Genomic DNA, 19,067 nt, shown 5'->3' with positions numbered 1-19,067 from the left:
TGCAACTAGAAGTTTGATGTGCGTATCTGCCCAGAATTGAAGAGACTCTAACAGTAAAACCTTTTCAGGCACATTAAAGTAGTCTGTACAGGTACAGAATATGTTGCTTTATGTATCTGCATCCTGTACTGAAACAGTCAAAGCAAAATTGGCCCCAGAAGATCAAGCACCTTGTTACAGTAACAAGATTAACTCTCATGAAGAGTAATGTTTTTTCCTAGCTGTTATTACCTAATCATCACAGAGATTACATGCAAATAACAAAGAATTTTACTGATGGTTATCTTTGTATGGAAGCCCTCATACAGAGAAATTTTGTTATTCTCATGTCAATAAGCTTTTTCATCAATAAAATCTGTTGAGCTTTAGTGGTTTACTCAACTATCCAAGAGATGAATCCACATTGCAAAAACGGATATACTTCGACACCTGCACAGTCACAAGTGAGAGAGAAGACAGGGCTCTGTCTACAACAGAAAACAGCCAACCAAAGGGTTGAGTTTGTCACAGCCCAAGACAAACAAAACATCAGAAATGAAGCGATTTGTTAACATCATCCAGCTCAAGTCAATCCAGTAAAACAGGATTTTAGGGATGATTTGCCCAAAATTTGTTGTCATTCAAAAAATGGTTGATTACCACCACGCCTTAGCTCTATCAGGAGCTAGTAATGAACCACACTTGGTGGTTCACCTTCTTTTCCAGCTGTTCATACAATGCACAAGAAAGTATCATATAAAGCATCCACTCAGCTGGTTTCTAATTTTTGGTGTGTTAAGTTTATAAACTGAAGCTGGAACCTACTCTGCCAGTCTGCAGGGAGCATTTCCTTTGCAGTTTATACCTAATTTGTTTACAGCAAAGTTAATTACCAGGGCAGGAGTTAGGACACATTCATATTCCACCAAGAGTTTTCTTTACTGTCTGGCCAGGAGATGGCTCCATCTAGCTATGCCCAAAGGAGTTCAGCTTTCCTAAAGTTAGAAAGGGAGTCAACAACCCTCTAGGAAAAGGCTTAACAGCTAAAATCTTTATTAGCTGTTGAGTTTCTGAATTTCAAGGACGCCTCGGGTGAGGTCTCAATTTAATGGAATACCAGGGAGAGAGAGACATACCTAAGGATGTTTGTCCTGAGATAACTATTGTCTCCTGTGATGCTTAAACAGAGTGCTATAATGCAGTTACCCAGGAATGTCATTAAATAGGATTTCACTGGTAGGAAAACATGATCAAAAGTCAACTGTACTGAATTTAAAGTAAATGGAATTCATTAACTACTGATTTACAATTCACATAAATGGGTATGAATGTATTTGGGTATGAGTACGTATAGGTAAATGTATTTGTATTGAAGTATATGAGATAATTCATCTAATAATTTTACTGGTAACATTGTAAAACACATATCAACATGATGCATTTGCATGGATTTTTCATAGCATAATTTTACTTAAAATGCTTTTTTAAGCAAATCTTTCTTTTGCAAAGCAGATTATTTTATATAGCCCTTTAGGAGGCAAAATGCTGAGAAGGCAGAAGCTGAATTTTATTGTTTGTTTGGCAAAAGCAGTTTTGTGGGCCAAGGGACAAAACTTTTTTCCAACTTTGTTTGACCTCTACCTGAAATAGTTACAACCACAATAAAGAAGGAATATACCTCCAAACTGGAGTCCGCTTACTCTTTAACTAGAAGTCTCACAGATATGATCTTTTACCAAGAGCAGCCACAGCTTATTGCAGAGATGTTTTGTCCAAAGTCCCTTGAAATCTATGAGAAATCAAAGAGTTTTTCCATCCGTCTTCATCACAGGCTATTGTATTGCTGCTGCCACCATTCTTACATCTGCCAAACAACTTTTACATTATTTGCGATTTTTAACACTTTGGAAGGCATAGGTTGTTATATGGCCCAAACACATATTCCTTACCGAGGCGAAAAGCTCTGTGTTTTAGTGAAGGATGGCATTAGAGAAGATTTCAGAGGTGCATTAGGACAGATTCTGGTTCTCAGGTAAAGGATCAGGCTTTCAAATATATGTCTTTTTTATTTATTTATTTACGTAAACCAAGTACATTTTACGTAAATAATTTTCTTTATTGTTGCCACTCTTTTCCCCATTCTTTCTACAGCTAAATGACTTAAAATAGAAACATGCAATTATTTCTGAAAAGTTGTCTGGTTTTGTTTGCATTTTCGCTTCAAAAGTAGAAGCAGAGAATAGAAAGCACTATTGGCAGTTGAGTATCTTAATCCCATACCAGCACAAATTTCTGGGTTATTCAAAAGTTGGCCTTTCAAACCAGGAAATGTCTTTATTATTTTTTATCAGCAGTACAAATTATTCTGGGTATGGAAATGTGATTAAATCCAAACACAGTTTTAATTGCAGAATAACGAGTAGCTGTCCATCATCCCTGTTGGGACAAACCCGGCCAACAGGCTTAATCCAGAAACGCCATTTGTCCCACTCCAAAGAAATAGAGAGGTTCAGCCCTGCAGCTTGAAAGGAATTACCTCCGAGGACGGCAAAAAGGGACGGAGAAAGGCTAGCTTATGCGGAGACATGGGAAAGCAGCATGCTTGGGACAAGATAACATTGCACTGTCTGCTAGAAGAGAATGTAAGTAGGCCATAGGAGTTACTTGATGCCACTCAGTGGAAAATGGAGAGCTACTTCAGAATACAAAGCACAGCTATAAAATACTCCTTACACGCTCTCTTATACAGAAATCGAGCAAGACACGGCACGCTGACTTAAGCTTAAAGCAGGCTGCATGGTTCACACCAGACAGCCCCTATTACGGACGTGAAGTCCTGAGGTGGCAAAGAGCACTTCCAAATGCCAAACAAAGACAGAAAGCCTGCGGGAGAGCGCACAGCTCTCTTACGGGATGCTCGACACACGCCTCTTGCTCGGCATGACAGCGATTTCTTTCTGTTGAGGTCTTTCTGCCAGGTAAGTAATATTACATAGTGAGAGCGGATCAACTGGGCTGCTGTGACCACCAGGTGAAGCGTTCCAGTTCGGTGACATTAAATGAGACTAAAATATCTCAGTACTCTACAGACTGGGTCTCAGGCCAAGCAATACAGTGGAGACCCAGATATCTGTATTACAGTGGCAATACACCAAATTCAATTACAGACCAAAACAGTAAAGAAGCAATAAGCTAAAAATCAGAGCTCAAACAAGGAAAAAAAAAAAAAAAAGAAAAAAAAAAAACCCCAAACAAACCAAAAGAGTTAGAATACATTTTTAAGGTGAGACTCACAAAATTCTGTGATCTGTTGAATTGGACTGATTGCAGCGTAACCTTATACCATCGTTATGCCCCGCTGTGAAACAGACTACCGATGTAGTACTTATATGTCTGACCTCTACTTAATTCAGTCAAGTTTTGGACATCTCATCTAATTGACTTGAAACCTGTTAGATTAACTCCCTTAGAAATATTTGACAATACCTTCCAATCTGCACTGCAGTTAAAGAATTTATCTGTACATACGAACAATATATTGTCTTGTTATAGATATATATACACGTACCTCAGTGCTAACTTTAGTACCCAATAATATCTTTCATTATACTAAAAAATGACACGTTTGACATGAAAAGATCTCTTTCTTTTCTCTTTCACAGAATATTCATAATATTGGCTGGATTTTCTTCTGTCATATTAAAGTCAATGGTTTCTCTTGAAAACAAGAAAAGGGATGTTTGACTATGTCCTGATTTTCATAAGACAGTGCAGGCTGTCTTATGTTTCTTACATACATGTTTCTTACAGTTTCTTACTTTTTTTCTGAAAAGCTATAACAATAAACTTTCTTCAGTTACAAAATTTCCCTACAAAAATAAAAAAAAAATTCAACCCCTCCAAAAATTAGAAAAATCACACCATTTTGTAAGACAGAGAACTATTAAGTTTGTTTTTTGGAATACTGTTCATATATTTTCTTGAACATGCACTACAAGGGCTCTTCATCTTTTCCCTCCTTGCATGCATCTTGAGTGATCAGTCTTTTACGTTTGCCTTACGGCTTCTCTTGCTGGTGGAAACTGCAGCTGAAATTTCCATAGGCTCCAAATAGCATCCGAGATTCTGAGTACAAAAGGGGATGTTTTGGCATTCTAGTTTCTGGGAACAGAGTACTTGATCTCCAGTTCAAATGAGAATAAACTTGTAAAAAAATTCTGGAGGAGAATACAAGAATTTCTAATATGACAACCTGCACTACAGCCTTTAACACCATTACATTACTGAATCCCAAGTTCTTCTGTTGGCTCACTTTTGGTACAGCTATTCAGAAACACTCTCTCCTTTACCTCCTAAAAGTTCTTCAGGGCTTCTCTTCAGCTCTTATCTGCAGTGGAGCCAGAAAGCAGCGAGTTCCATGTTAGTGAAAAATGACAGATATTGTAAGAAATGTTTCTTTTAACCCCAATACACATGTTATCACAACCATGACATTTGTAGGTAGGGCTTGCAAACTTAGGTTTTTTTCCTCTGGGATGATAGTTCCTAGAAAAAAATTACCAGAATATTTGGAAGTTTTCAAATATTTAGGAATTTTGGATTTTTGAGGGAACTTTATGAGCCAAAACTGACAAATAATCATGAAATATCCCATAGACCTCCAATATGCTACAAGAATTGCCAATTTTATTTTTATTGCTAAAAGAGTTCACTTCAGTATAATTGCAAATTGGAGTATCATTGCCCACCGCTCTGCTTTAGATTTGACTATAATTCTGAGTGGAAGAAGGTAATTTTCACTCTAAGTATTATTTAAGAAACATGCCTTTCGGGTCAGGAAAAAAACAGAAAAAGGAATAAATTAATGCCAGTGTGAGTTTTTTTCCAAACGCATTGCCATCTAGGCACTAAGTGGACTGAAGCGTCATTCTGCCTGCTGCATGCCTCATCGTGACAAACCAGAACCAAGAACGCCATGCTCTAAAGCCACAGTTTCAGACGCAACACCCATATTCTATCATGACAACCTCTCCCACAGCCTTATACAGCATTACATGCCTTAACTCTACATGCTTGTTTTGCCTCTGTTTATGGCACTCAGCTTTCCTAAACTTCAAGGAGAGAGTGTTCTAGATGAAGCCTACCACAAAAATATCAACAGCCCTTAGTGTCTGCATGGTAGTTATGACTTACCTAAAAAGAAAAACAAGCAAACTAAAAAATCATAAAGACAACTTACTAATTTGTTAGCGTGCAAAAGATTCTGCATACTTCCTCAAAATTAATAAGGAAGCCTAGCCCTTAAGACAAATTTTATCATCAGCTCTATCGAGAACTTGCAATGTCAGTTTTCTACAAATAGCTTAGTATTTATGCACACCAATGACTGTAAGCTTCCACAATGCAAAGCACAGTCAATGAACACCTTAGCTGTTTTTCAGAATTTGTATTTAATTAGACAATTATGTACTGGCATGACAAGAAAACAAACGGACCTTTTTGAAAAAATCCTTCAAATCATCTGCCATAAACTGAGTATGTTAGACCACACAAAGATGATAATATTGTCAACTTCATCTCTGACAAAATACAGTCCAGTGGCAATGTTAACCTCCCAGTTATGATGGAGATATAGTCATCTAACCCTGTTCTCTTGAGCGTCATCTCTGCACGTACAAATCCAATTCCCACACACTGAAACTTTAAGTCAATAACATATTACAGTACAAATACAAGTCTTGTGCATGCTACTCTAAAAGAAAATAGAAAACATTCATGACATTTTGACTCACGCATTTACAGTGGAACTTTAAAATAAAAAAAAAAAAAGTGAACCATAAAAGGCCATAAGCTATAGAACGATGTAATTCAAGGACATTCTGTAGAAAGAGAAAGTGTTTCCTGGTAAAATTAAAAAACAGACATGATGTAGGAACAAATTATTATATCAAGTGGTCTACAAATAGAAAAATCCGTGGAAATTTATAATGAGAGTAATGATGAATGTACTCAGTGTTCTAGTTAGAGCCAAGTGGGCCATTTCACATAATGCTTTACAGTAAATATAACCAGGCCTTTATACACTATTATTTTTATTCCCTGACATAGACATAGCCCTCAGGAACAAAAGTCTAAAACATCCAGACTTTTGGCTTGGAAACAGCATAAATTTTTTATTTGGTTCTAGTTAGAATCTGACCAGAATCACAAATTCCTGAAGACAAAAATGGAAATAAGAAAAACAATATGTTTTAAGAGAGAAATCAGTGAGACACATTCAAAAGAAATACGGAAACATCACAAAAAACTATGTAAAAGTCCAAATAAATTTAATTTGCCATTTTACAGCCCAGTTCTATAATTTGTAAGAATCTTTGGCAACTTCTCACATAGCCTTCATTTTTTAAACATAACTTAGTATCTTCAACACTAACTAAATTTCCCCCCATTCTACCCAGATCATTTATGAATATGCCAAACAGCTCAGACGCTTCAGAAGTCTCTGTGGGACTTCACCAACCTGAAAAACTTTTGTCAGCAACAAGACCAGTCACATTCCTGCCATCAAGGCAAACTTCAGGCAGGCCTGCAAGTCTCTGGGAGCAGCTACCCAACCTGAGACCCTCACCTTGGTGCACTTGGACTCATGCAACAGCCGTGGCTACAGATGGGACACGGGAGGAGCCCACACCATGTGGATGTCTACTAGAAACACCTCCCTCCAGCAGGGTAGCTCACTGACAGCAGCCCAGCACTGCTGCCCTTCTCGGCTACCTTTCTCAGCTACCTCTCCCTTGCACAGAGTTCAGGGGTGGGAGAGAGGTATCTCACGAAAGAGAGAGATGATGGTGCTGCATCAGGAGAAGCATGAGATCAGGCTGAAGAAAGCAAGACTCGGACTCAGAGCACAAAGCTCTGAATTTCTAATCCTTATCTCAACACATCACTGACTTGGACCAACACACTTCCTCAACACAGACAACATATACTTACTCAATCCTATTCTGAGAAGTGGTCTAACACTTTTAACACCTTTTCAAGAAAGAAGTTGACGCAGAGAACTGGCCCAAGCTTTTTTTCGCTCAGTTTGTCAAAGTTATTTGCAACCAATCCAGAACCATAAAAGTTGGACACGTTATCTATGGGTTGTGCTAAACCTTCTCCTTACATTACAAAATGCACATGGACAAATGCACACATAGCAAACGAAAGAAAGAAAGCACAGAAGAGGATCCAACAGCAGTAGAGGCATCCCAATGGCAGAAACAGAGCTCTGGAACAACACTTTGAAAGAAAGAGATGCACACAAAAGCTATAACTTCACAGGGTGAGACATTTTAAGCGACTCCAGCTGAAAAAAATATATTCAGCAGACTAAAATACTGTATTAATTCTTGCACTTCACTCAATCTGTAAGAAAAAAAATCTACCTAAAAATTAAGTAAGGCATCTTTTAACAGTACAGGAGAAGAAAAAATGGAGTAAGCAGAGACAGGCATCATGCATTTCACTGTCCCACCTCCTGTCTCTAGCCTGCCACGTGATCCAAGATGAGGGCAGGCCCCCTCATGTGCACTGACGCAAGAATGATAAAGGGTAGAGAGGCACCACAACAGACGTGTGTCTCTCCCAGAATAATACAAAAATCCAGAACATATATGACTGTGCAAAATATTATAAGATAGAGAGTTATGAGAAAATCTTACCTGCAACATAGTCACCAAATCCAATGGTAGTTAAAGTGATAACCACAAAGTAAATTGCATCTAGTGTGTTCCAGCCTTCTATGTGCTTGAATATAACTGCAGGAAGAGCAACAAACAGCACGCAGCCAAACAGTATGAATATTATTGTTGAAATTATGCGAATCTTTGTCTGACTCACATTCCATTTCTGGAAAGGGAAGGGAAAAGAGAGGAAACCCATCGTTAATAAAACTGTGCCGCTGTACATAAGCGCCTATCACCCACCGTGAGCGCTACATTGCTCAAGAGGACAGTGCGTCATAATTCTCAAACAAACAGGAAAATCAAAGCAGGGTTTTATTTTGAAAGGGTTTTCAAAGCAAACATAACCACCCTAGGAAACACTTGCTAGCAGGAAATCCAGAGCAGGGCTGGACTCTTCATTGCAGCCAGGTTTGTGATCTGGGTGAGTGGCATGTGTAGCATTCATTAATATTAACAACTGATCATGCTAAATTTTTCAGTGGGGGCTAGATATTTGAGTGAGCTTCAAGTAGTGCTTGCACCTGCGATGTCTCTACTTTTGTGCATTCACAAATAACTGCATTAAAAAGGTGAATTTTAACCATACAGTTCTCTCTAATCAAGCAACTCGCTAAACAGAACCACAGAAAATAGATCTGGAAGGGAGACACCACCTCTTCCAAACCTGCCCCAAGACAAAAACAACCCAACTAAGCCACTGCAGGTACATTACTGGCCAGGCAATATGTGATCATGCTTAACTGTTCTTGTCATCAGAAAGTTTTCCTAAGGCTTAACTTGCATCTCATCTCCTTGAGTTTAAGTCTATTATTTATGGTCTTATAGGAGGCAAACAAAGAAATTACTACTTTGCTCTTTCCAGCAAACTTTTACAGGTGTTTTCTTTCAGTCATATATTCTTTAGACCAAATAAATTCATTTCTTCCAGTCTTTCTTCACCCGTCCATTCTCGTTGCTATCCCTTGGCTCCAACCAACTAATCCACGTTTCATTAGGTGTTGTACTCAAAACTAGATATAAAAAAAAATCACAAAATAGAATGGAAGGATCCTTTCTTACACTTTATCTATTTATTTATTTACACTCCTATTTATACTTCTAACTATGATGTATGCTTTTTCACAGCAGTATGACACCAACCCATGTTATCTTATGAGCCCCTGGAGTCCTCAGAACATTTCTACAAAATTGCACCTAGACAACCATTTCCTGAGATGTAATTGTGTATTTTATTATTCCTTCAAAAAGTACTTTGAATTTGTCCGTCTTGAATTGAATCCTATACATTCAGACTGCTTCTCAAAATTTTCAGGATCATTTTGAATTCTAATTCTGTCCTCCAACTTTTAGTTCTCCCCATCTTGAGATAATTTGTAGATTTAATGAACAAAGTCCTTTATCTGTTGTGTGAACTATTAATGAAATTTAACAGTAGCAAAGCTAGAACAGACCACTGCAAAGTCCCATTTGATGAGCCCTGCCAGTTTGACTATTTTCCTCTCAGTGCAGTTTTCCATCCATCCAAAGCATGTTGGTTCAACTTAAAGCAAGCAAGGGATTGCACAAAACTGAAAACTTTCACAAAAGGAGACCAAAAATGAAATCAGACTGTTCACGATACATGTTTTCTTGTATTTAAGTTTAGTGCCAATGGAAACTATGTTTTACAGTCAGCATGACCAAAGTCCAGCTTTTGTAACCCAAATCACAGTAGTAGTTTCAGTTATGGCAACATGAAATTCCCTGCTCTGACCCATCAGCGTCTCCCAGTTCTTCTTTCGGAGAACTAGTAAACAGAACAAGGGAGTGTTCCAGACTGCAACACATAGATCAGTGTTTTCATTCAGAGATTGACAAAAGCGGGCAAGATGCTGCTTTTTATGTTGGGGCATTTTTGCTGTAGGGATACGCCCATTACAAAAAAAAAGAAAACTATTATCCCTACGAGCAACAGGCTGAGACACACAGATTGGTCTCAAATCTTTTGTACTTTTAAGCAAAAAATAAAATTCAGTGATAAAAACCAGAAAGGATAAAAACAAAATGTTCCTATGGAATGTTCTTGCCTTTTTTAGGCAAATCTCAATAGAAATGGATGTTATTTACCAGTAACTTGTCTGGACTTGAACTGATGTTTCAAAGTTAAAAATACCTGCCTTTTCTTAAAAAGCTTTCAAGCTTTTATTAAAGTTTAGTAAAACACCTAAATAATTAATTTTATTAAGTTTCATTATGCCATTTATTCTATGCTTCAAAAATCTCAGTAAATACATTTTTAATAACTGCACTAGTAAAATACAACCTTAATAAACTTTTCTGTGTGTGAAACAGAGACTAAGTTAAGTAAATGAAGTTCCTCTGCTAGAATTCAAAGCATTTGGTTGTTAAGGACTGGCTATGACTCAACTTTATTAGTATCTGCACAAGCTTCTAGTCTGTTTGACAGGTCTCTTCCTCTACTGAAGCTGTGCCGCTTTGCACGAATAATTAAAGATCGGTAGCCAAAGAACATGAAGGGCATGAACCTCCAGGCTGTGCTAAGCAGTTCAGCAGAAGAGGCTGCAAATACATCCTACAGCCTAGTGAGGAGACCACAAAGAGGAGTCCCATGTCAGGGAAGCACCAACAGGCTCTGTACCATTTAGGCTGCCCGGCTTCTGTGAATGCCCAAAGCTTTAGCCACCTACAGTCCCGTAAATCTGGAAATGTAGATGCCTACAGATTGTAAGCATTTCCTCTGGTATGAGGGCATCTGAGTAGAGATTTTAAGACTTGTGAATTTAGCTCAGACACCAAAGGTCTTCTGTGAATCAACTCAAAGCAGCAGCAATAATTTGCCCACGTTACCCCTACAGCTCTACTCTTCCATCTCTCCGAGTCAGTGATTTCCTACCACAATCTAGACGACAACCTTTAAAGGTAACCATCACAGCAAGCTTAGGAGTATAAGAGCAAAGCAAAAATAAAATGTTTTGGATCTTGTTCCTCTTCCCAACCATAATTATTGTAGAAAATGTTTGGCTTCAGCCAATTCTCAATTAACAATGTTGGTAACGTATTCAGACTTTGCAAAGTTCTTCCTACCTTTTGCTAGACATCTGGTTTCAGTGATGAGCTATACCCTGTTTTTCAGACTTTTCATTTCACTTGTTAACTTCAGAACAACGAGCAGCATGAAGAACAAACGAGGCAGTCAGCATACTCACAACAAAGGTATCTTCTACTTTGGCAATTCCTTTTCCAAAAATCGTCCCTAGTTGATCTCCAACACCAGCCAACAGAAAACCAAACAGAGGAATTCCCAATAAGGCATAGATGATACAGAATATCTTTCCACCTTGTGTGCGTGGGGAGATGTTTCCAAAGCCTAAATTGCAAACAACTTGAGATGTTTAAGAAGTTACATATATTACATTACACATTTTAAAAGGACAGTTTGCAAACAGGTCCTACTAGGTTATGACACAGCAAACATTGTGAAAAATCAAATGAAAGTGTAGCTCATATAATCCTCTGAGCTAAAATTAAATTGCTGCACAAGTCACCTTTTTTTTTTTTATATATATTGTATATATACTATGGAGAGGAAAAACTCTCCCACTAAAAATATTTTTTTTTATTATTATTTAAATAAATGACAGCTTTTCTCATCTACTACATGTAGTTAATACCAATTGGTTAAGATATGCCTTAGCCTTTGCTACCTGGAAATGTCTATTACTGGACTTGTAATTGGCAGGCTGCAGTACTTGTAAACAAGATACAATTTTCCTTCAGATGTGCTGTGTTTCAAAGCGAAGCAGCCTGAAAAAAAGCCACTTGGATGAGCAAAACAGGCATTGCTAGGATAAATGGGACTGCTTACTCTTCATTATTAAACACTTCGGTTCTTTCAGTGTTGCAAACAAAGCTTAGGGAAACAGTTTACAGTTCACGGCTCTGTCCATTTGAAAGTGGAAATCATTTAGTCTTCACTGGCTTGTGTAAAAGAGCACCTTGATATGCCTGTGATAGTTCGATTGCTGCTGGTCCACTTAAAACTGGAGAAACTGGAATACAAAGAGCACAGGCCCTAGCATCTGTGAAATGCCTCAGATGCATCTCCCAGGACTGGCATTTTAATAATTTGCCCAAGGTCAGCAGAACCCTACGGACAAGTTTCATGAGCATCAGTCCTCAGTTTTAATTCAAGTTTTTTTCCTCCAAAAGATCACTCAATGTTTTGAGGGAGCAGTGGGGCGGTTGTAGTAACACCCCAGCATTTTTGACATTGTTTCATTTTTTAGCACAATGTATGCTTTGAAGGAAAAAGACTTATTTTGCTGGGAGGAGGGCAGGGGGAAAAGGCCTTTTGTCAGAACAAGTCTTATTTTCCATGAAGAAATTAAACAAAAGCCTTTTTAAAAAAAGTTACCTTTTTGTAGGAAAAAATAACTTGTAAATAAAAAGCAAAACATTTTAGCAAGTAATTGAGAAACTTGTTTCCCAGTGTCTTAATTAAATATTAAAAGAGATGCTTTTCATATACACAAAAATCCTTCAATGAAAATCCAATTTTCATGTGAAAAAGCTGATAGACAAATTTTATCTTTGAGAACTTGCAATGTCAGCTTTCTTTTTAAAATAGCTTAGTATTTATGCACAATGACTGTAAGCTTCCATAATGGAAAGCGCATTTAATGAATAGCTTACCAATTTATCAGAATTTTTATTTAACTATTTTGAGCATGTTGTTTTAACATAAATATAGATTTTCTTTGGAAACCTATTATCTTAACTTTTGGTTCTGCTCTCCTGTAGGTAAGCTACACCAAAGCTGTGTCAAAACTACTTTTTCCTTTCAGTACACAGGAAACAAATCTGCCCCTCACTCAACTTCATTAAAGAAAAAGAAAATCACACCAGGACTGTATTTTACTCCTAGATATTTTGCCCTAATATCTGTTACCAGATAGTAATTGTGCAAACAATAAATGCAATGTTGATAGAGTTCACTTAGATACAAAAAAAAAAGTTAAAAATTCCTATTTTCCCCAAATCATGACTAATAAACTCTGTCAATGACAAAATTACAGGAAACATCATCAATTACAGGTCACTGAGTCCTCCAACTTCGTAAGTTTTCCCTGCACTAATATAATAAAAAAAGTCTGTCTCAGGCAAGTGGAATAAAGTCACAGCGCCTTTAGTCCAACCTAGTATCCTTCCCTAACCCAGAGCCAGGGCTAAAATTACTGATTATAATAATTCAGGAAATTTCAGCTCTGCTGAGTTCACTCTGTCCCTTCATGCACCAAGCAGAAAAGACCCTTGAGTTTTAAAATAAAATTAGCTCATCACCAACCAAAAAGGGACAAACAGATCCCAGCCACTCTGTTTTCCTAACTGTGCCTGTTTATGCATCAACAAGAGCTTGAACAGTTGCCAGGGTGTAATTCCTGAGGGGTCTTAATGCAATTCAGAATCAGGGGTCTGGATACACCAGATACACAAAATTTCAGCTAAGGGATTTGGAAATCGTTCTCCCTTTTTTGGTTTAAGAACTGTATTCGCTTGCTCTACAAAAGTGGTGTCTTGTAATGGTGACAAAATACCAGCCCAGTGAAGCACATGCCAAGCAGGCAGTTTTACTCTGTTAGCTTCATAAAGCAAACTGGCATTTTCCATGCATCCCACAGCTATTACAGAGACAATTGCTGCTGCGGCATACTTCTCATCTGCTGCTAATCTGTATGAGGACAAGAAGTTCACGTTCAGCTCTGTATATTCTCCTCCCTAAATCAGAGTCATATCTTGCTCAAGAAAAGGATGGTACCTCACTTCTACACTCGCAAATTCTTGCTTTTCATCCTGAAAAATGACAAATGCTTTTCTTCCATAAACGACAAAGAAGGTCTTGTATTATTAATTATACTTTAAAAAAAAATCTCACCCATTACTGGGTAAAATAATACTCCAACAGGTAGTAGTTTATCTCTGTCCAGATGCTCACTGCACATAATACAAACCAGGGCACTCTCATGTTATGACATGTACTTTAATGAACTGATCTACCAAGGGGTGTCCATCACACATTAATCATATCTCCTACAGTGTCATGTTTCATAACAGTACACCACAGCCTACGTCGCGAGTTACACAAATTGTCCTTACATCCTACTCTCAGTTTCTCCAGTGAAAAGCTAATCCATCATTTATGCAATGGGAGAGAAAATGTATTTATATTTCATATGGTTGATGTAATTCCTGAGGGGTTTGTCTCAGAAAAGTATTATTCTTTTCTTTGAAGGAAAAAAAAAAAAAATCAGAAGAATCCTGCTGCTAGGTAAAACCAAAGGGAAACTTCATTTCAGGCAACGTGGTTGGAGAGGAGCACACAGCCACGGGAATGCCACCACATATCCCCGCGTACCACACAGCTGTTCTCCACGCGCAGGGCAGGGATGCCTGGCACCGCTGCAGCAGCTCCCTGGCACGGGGTCGTCGCTTCAAGAGTTTCCACTTCTGCTCCAGAGGCCGGCACAAAGTCTGTCTACAACTGCCTTGCTCACTGAGAAACCTCGCGGAATCAGCCGTATCACACCACGCTCTCTGCTGCCTCTGCCCTCCCTCTGAGCTGCCTGCCTAGGGGAGATGGGGATGGCACACACCGTAATCCTAACGGGCAGCCTCAGTACCTCGGTTACCCTTCGCTTCTTCAGTCCCATGCAGTTTTTCCTCTTCCTCTGGTTATACTAAATGGATAGTTCCTAGAACCAGTTGGTTCCCCATTACAACCAATACACTTGGTTTTGAACATGGAAAATAGCTAAGCACTCGATTTAAACTTGCTAAATTCATTGGAAAGTTTCCCTCAAAGAGCTTTTAACCAGCACTGTCTGTAATGAACAGTACAGAGCACAAAATTTAACTTGCAGAATGGGATCAGTTTCACCCAAGAGAATGTCAGTACCATTTTCAGACTGTCCTTCCCCAATGCACCCCCTCACTTCACTTTCATAACCAGGAGCACAATCTGCCTCCTAGTTTCACCAAATCCCTTTCATGCCTTACTAAATGCTTAGCATGCCTTTAATGCCCAAAGAACTTTGTGCATTTAGAGTATGTTCTCTCTGACAAGCAGCTGTGGACAAGAAATGCATTTTAGAAGGAGCTTCCAGTAACCCGAGTGAATTTAGAATAAAAGGCCATTGTAAATAGATTGTAACCAATTGCTCCATTCAACAAAATAACATATTCCATGGTTTCGGCTCCGAAGCCCTTACAGCCTCCAAGATTGCAATCAGATTCAAGGGGAACCTCATTCCCTTTGGTCAGCTATAGAGTCCGAAGCAAGGGCACACTAAATGAAAAGAAAGAACCCAAGAGACTTTATAGGAATTATTTTTTATTTTCATGCCCCCTTTTTTGGACGTACTTGTTTGAGCATGAAAGTGTCTAACTTTTCCACCTGAAACAGATTTGCTATTGAGTAGAAATTAGTAACTTTGATAACTACAAATATATTACTGCTTTTGAGCAAAACAACGTTGGAAGTTTCAATTTCTAGTTGGGTTTTTCTTCACCCCATGACAAACAATAGGTTATATTGCAAATATGGAAAAGTTTGAAATGCTAGAAATTCTTATACAATTGACAAGACACTTTTGTTCAGATGAGACATGAGACTGTCTTTGCATTCAAACCTTCATAAAAAGGAAGATTGGCTACTAATTTTTAAAAAATAATCTAATTTCTGTTTTAAGTAGAGAAAAAGATCCCTTTGCTTTCTAGTTAACTGGTATCTCAGTCTTTCAGAAAGCTCTTTTAGATCCACATTTTCAAAGCAGAGTTAGAAGAATAAAGACTCCAAATGAATATATTTTCACAGAAAATTCCTAGACAAAGCAGGGCATCTACTGAAACTAGCTGGCTGCAATTAAGAATTTCTCATGTGAGAGATTATAGGTGCTTTTGAGAGTACTAGGACTAGATTTTACTTGCAAAATTGACTGGAAAAGAGTGTCACCACTTATGATTCATTTATATAAAATAGCTCAAGTGGGATTGAAAGGTCTGGGGAAGGTTTGAAACATTTTCTTTCCAAACAAGAAAATGTAGATTCAAACACCAGTAAATGTTTTCTCACTGTTTTTGACATACCTCAGATTACACAAGACATCATTCATCAGGTAGCAAACAAAGTGAAAATTATACCGAAATAATGTCATATATATTTTGAGGTAGGAGAAACTGCTCTCAGCTGTAGGTTTGGATATGTGGGCAATTGATGAAACAGTTCAATACTGAAAGATAAATGACTTGGTGAACACGCACACCCTTAATTACACAAAAATGGATTACAGAAACTTGATACTGAGAAGAAACTTGATACTGAGAAGATTGCGTAGACTCAGAGAAAAGGCCGAGCTCCTTGCTGCTGAATCCCACGAGGCCGGAGCCAGGGGAACTGGCTGCCATGCCCTCGCCTTCAGCCCCTGGACGCTGTGCCCAACTGTCAGGGGTATTGCCATAGGTTCACATCCACCCTGACTAGGCAGCTCTATTGCAGTGATTACCTTTTTCAAAGGGCATACGTGTGTTTTGATACTGAATGTCAAATTGATTTTAAGAGATCAAAAGATGCTTTTTCAAGGCCCTGAGGAGCTATCTGACGAAATCTTTATGAAAGGTACCTTGCTGAATTTCTAGTAGCTAAGATGATTTTTCCCTTTGGATTACCATTTGGGCTTAGGAGATTAGCATTTAAATACATGCCTGCCCATCAGTGCCAAAGCAAAGATATGCACTTATTCAGATATCCCTTTTAGCATAAATAATGGTCTGGACATAATCATTAAACAAAAAAGCAGTATATGTAACCCATACTGGCTATGCTGAAAACTCTGCACACGCTGCAGAAATAGTAAAACTTGCATGTTTGTGTTCACTGTGTGGAAACATCTGCACTTTTACACTGATCCCCTTTCCTTTCCTCTTCTTAACTCTGTACTATACTCCAAAGTTTGATATACTTGCGTATACTTGTGTCACATACATATATATTTACAAATAAATACTTCATGGGATTTTATGGCTTTGGTTAGTAACAGTATAAGGGCATTTTCAGTCTTCCATGTGACTGTCCTCCCAATATTGCTAAGTAGCTAGAAAATTCCTATTCCCCTTTTTACAAATAGGCAACTGAAGCACAGAGGGAAGGAAAGTCCAAAATTCTGTACATCATTTAGGTCTGTAACTCACACCAAATCTGTGGCTGAGGACTATGCAATCACATTACATTGATCCTTGACTAGGGAAAGTTTGGCATCTAAAGTCCTCAAAGAACCTCAGTCAAGTTTGTTTGAGGCCACACAGAAATCTGTTGTGAATACTTACAAAATCTATGGACCCCCCTTCTGTCAGGGCACACACACATGCACGTGCGCACTCACATATATTCCTGAACACAGTGCAAGAGAATTTGAAGGCTAAATAAAGACAAAGACTATTTGCAAATCTGAATACTTGGATGAATCGAATATGAAGACCCTTGCAGTAAAAGCACAATATTTCTGTGTTACATATATACATGAATTCTTTCACACATGCACGTACTATAACTATATCTTACAGCCATTGCTCACAAGCTGTTGCCTATGGATCCCGTTATGGGCATGCAGCTAATGCTCCTCCTCCAAGTTAATTCTTCCATTTTAAAAGTTAAATACTTCTCTGTACATGCAATTGATGAAATTGCTGCATGAATCTTGCTGAAGGAAGTGCCCTGTGCAATAACAAAGAGGTGAAGGTACCTCTGTTTTAAACTGCGCTCTGCTATGAAACTGAAAATCTCTGCTTTACAGAAGTTTGGCGTAATTTCCCTACTAGTCACTATAGTTTCTAGAAGCCAATTCTCTTACTAGTTCTAGTCAGTGATTTGGGAATGATGTTGTCACAAAGTACTGCTATTTACTTAGTATCGTGGCTCAGCACAGCACTCCCTTTGGTATTATCTGGATTCCAACCTACAAAATTCTGGTTTTTAGCACTAATCCATAATTCTGTGTCACAGAAATGTCAATATATTATTTTGAAGGTTATAATGTTCTGGCCTAAGCCTGAAAAAAGACATTTTATTTAAAAAAACCCTCTCAATTACCATAAGGTATAACTTCTCTTTTTCAAGCATGAATAATAACAGGAAAACCTAAACTGACATTAATAAAATGTGTAATATTCAAGAATTGACAAGACAGGGGCTGATCTCGTTTCAGTGGTTTCTTTTCATCTGTGTTCTGTGGGAGCAGTAATCAAATCAATAAAACTCCTTTTAAAAGAACAGCTATAAATATTCATAGAAAATAAGTTTCCTTCAAGTCAAAGTGCTGTGCTGGAGAGGTAAAGGAGCATTGTAAGGAAAATCTCTGTATGGGTACAGAAGCTGTTGCAGTACTCAGTAACTCACATTCAGTTGCTAAGGCAATTTCTCAAGGAACTGGGTAATAATAGTTAAAAGGCTTTTAAAAGCTTAAACATCAATTCAGATAGCTCTGCCTCCCAGTACAGGTTCTTCATTTCATTCAGCTGTCACTTTGCCCAGTGAAGAGTATCTACTTCTCATCAGTAGTAGGACTTCTGTCCCTTTTTCAGTTATTTGTTTTGTTGTTATTGCTTGCATTCATTTTACCTCTAATTCTTATTCTAGCAAAACTGAACCAGCTCCAAAACCCAAAAACTCCCACTTGCTTTTTTCCTTTAAGTGAGATTGCTCCATGGGAGCAAGATCCCAGCAAAATGTTTGCTGGCTAACACAGCTAGCAAAAACATAATGTACTTTGAAGTAAAAAGTTAATAGTTCACAATATCATGAAACTTTTACTACCCACATATTCTTATCAAGTGTAAACATGTATCAGATGTGACAAAGTGACACTTGTTCTGCCCCAAAGTCATGAACAATATCAATGTGTAGATAAAATACATTGAAACAGGTGATCCACAGAAAAACAAGAATCGTGAATTTTAGACGTACTGACAAAAACAATCTATGAACAATTTTTCTGACACTGTGACTTTAATGGAGATCCGAAATAGTTTTTTTCTGGAGTTTGGGGGCTTTCTTTCCCTTTTGTTCCCTATAAGTAATTGAAGAAACAGGTTTGGTTTTTTGTTTTACAAATAAAGCTATTCTTGGTGCTGGGTAAAGCAAGCTCTTGCTGGCCCCTCCATCCCAAGCACAAAGCAATCCACATGCTTTCCAGCAAAGTTAAACCATACCCTGCCTGTACATGTTTCTGCCTTCCCTACAAATAATAAAATGTAGCAAAAGTGTTAGCAAATTAAGGACTATGGCAGACTTACAGCAACAAATAAGAC

General features: G+C 38.1%; 1 protein-coding gene across 1 annotated transcript in view; it reads right to left on the bottom strand.

The window, feature by feature from the left end:
• The window catches only part of KCNK2 (potassium channel, subfamily K, member 2), a 78,337-nt gene that overhangs the window by 17,125 nt on the left and 42,145 nt on the right, over window positions 1-19,067 (bottom strand). The window contains exons 4-5 of the mRNA XM_009577627.1: window positions 10,916-11,076; window positions 7,686-7,872 (exon numbers count right to left, since the gene is read on the bottom strand). Of these exons, the coding sequence (XP_009575922.1) occupies window positions 7,686-7,872; window positions 10,916-11,076 (348 nt within the window). The remainder of the gene's footprint in view (window positions 1-7,685; window positions 7,873-10,915; window positions 11,077-19,067) is intronic.

The sequence above is a fragment of the Fulmarus glacialis genome, unplaced genomic scaffold (genome assembly GCF_000690835.1).
Source record: "Fulmarus glacialis isolate BGI_N327 unplaced genomic scaffold, ASM69083v1 scaffold30315, whole genome shotgun sequence".
In the NCBI taxonomy this organism is placed as follows: Eukaryota; Metazoa; Chordata; class Aves; order Procellariiformes; family Procellariidae; genus Fulmarus; species Fulmarus glacialis.
Note: the sequence above shows the minus strand (reverse complement) of the source record. Positions and strands in the feature narration are given on the sequence as shown.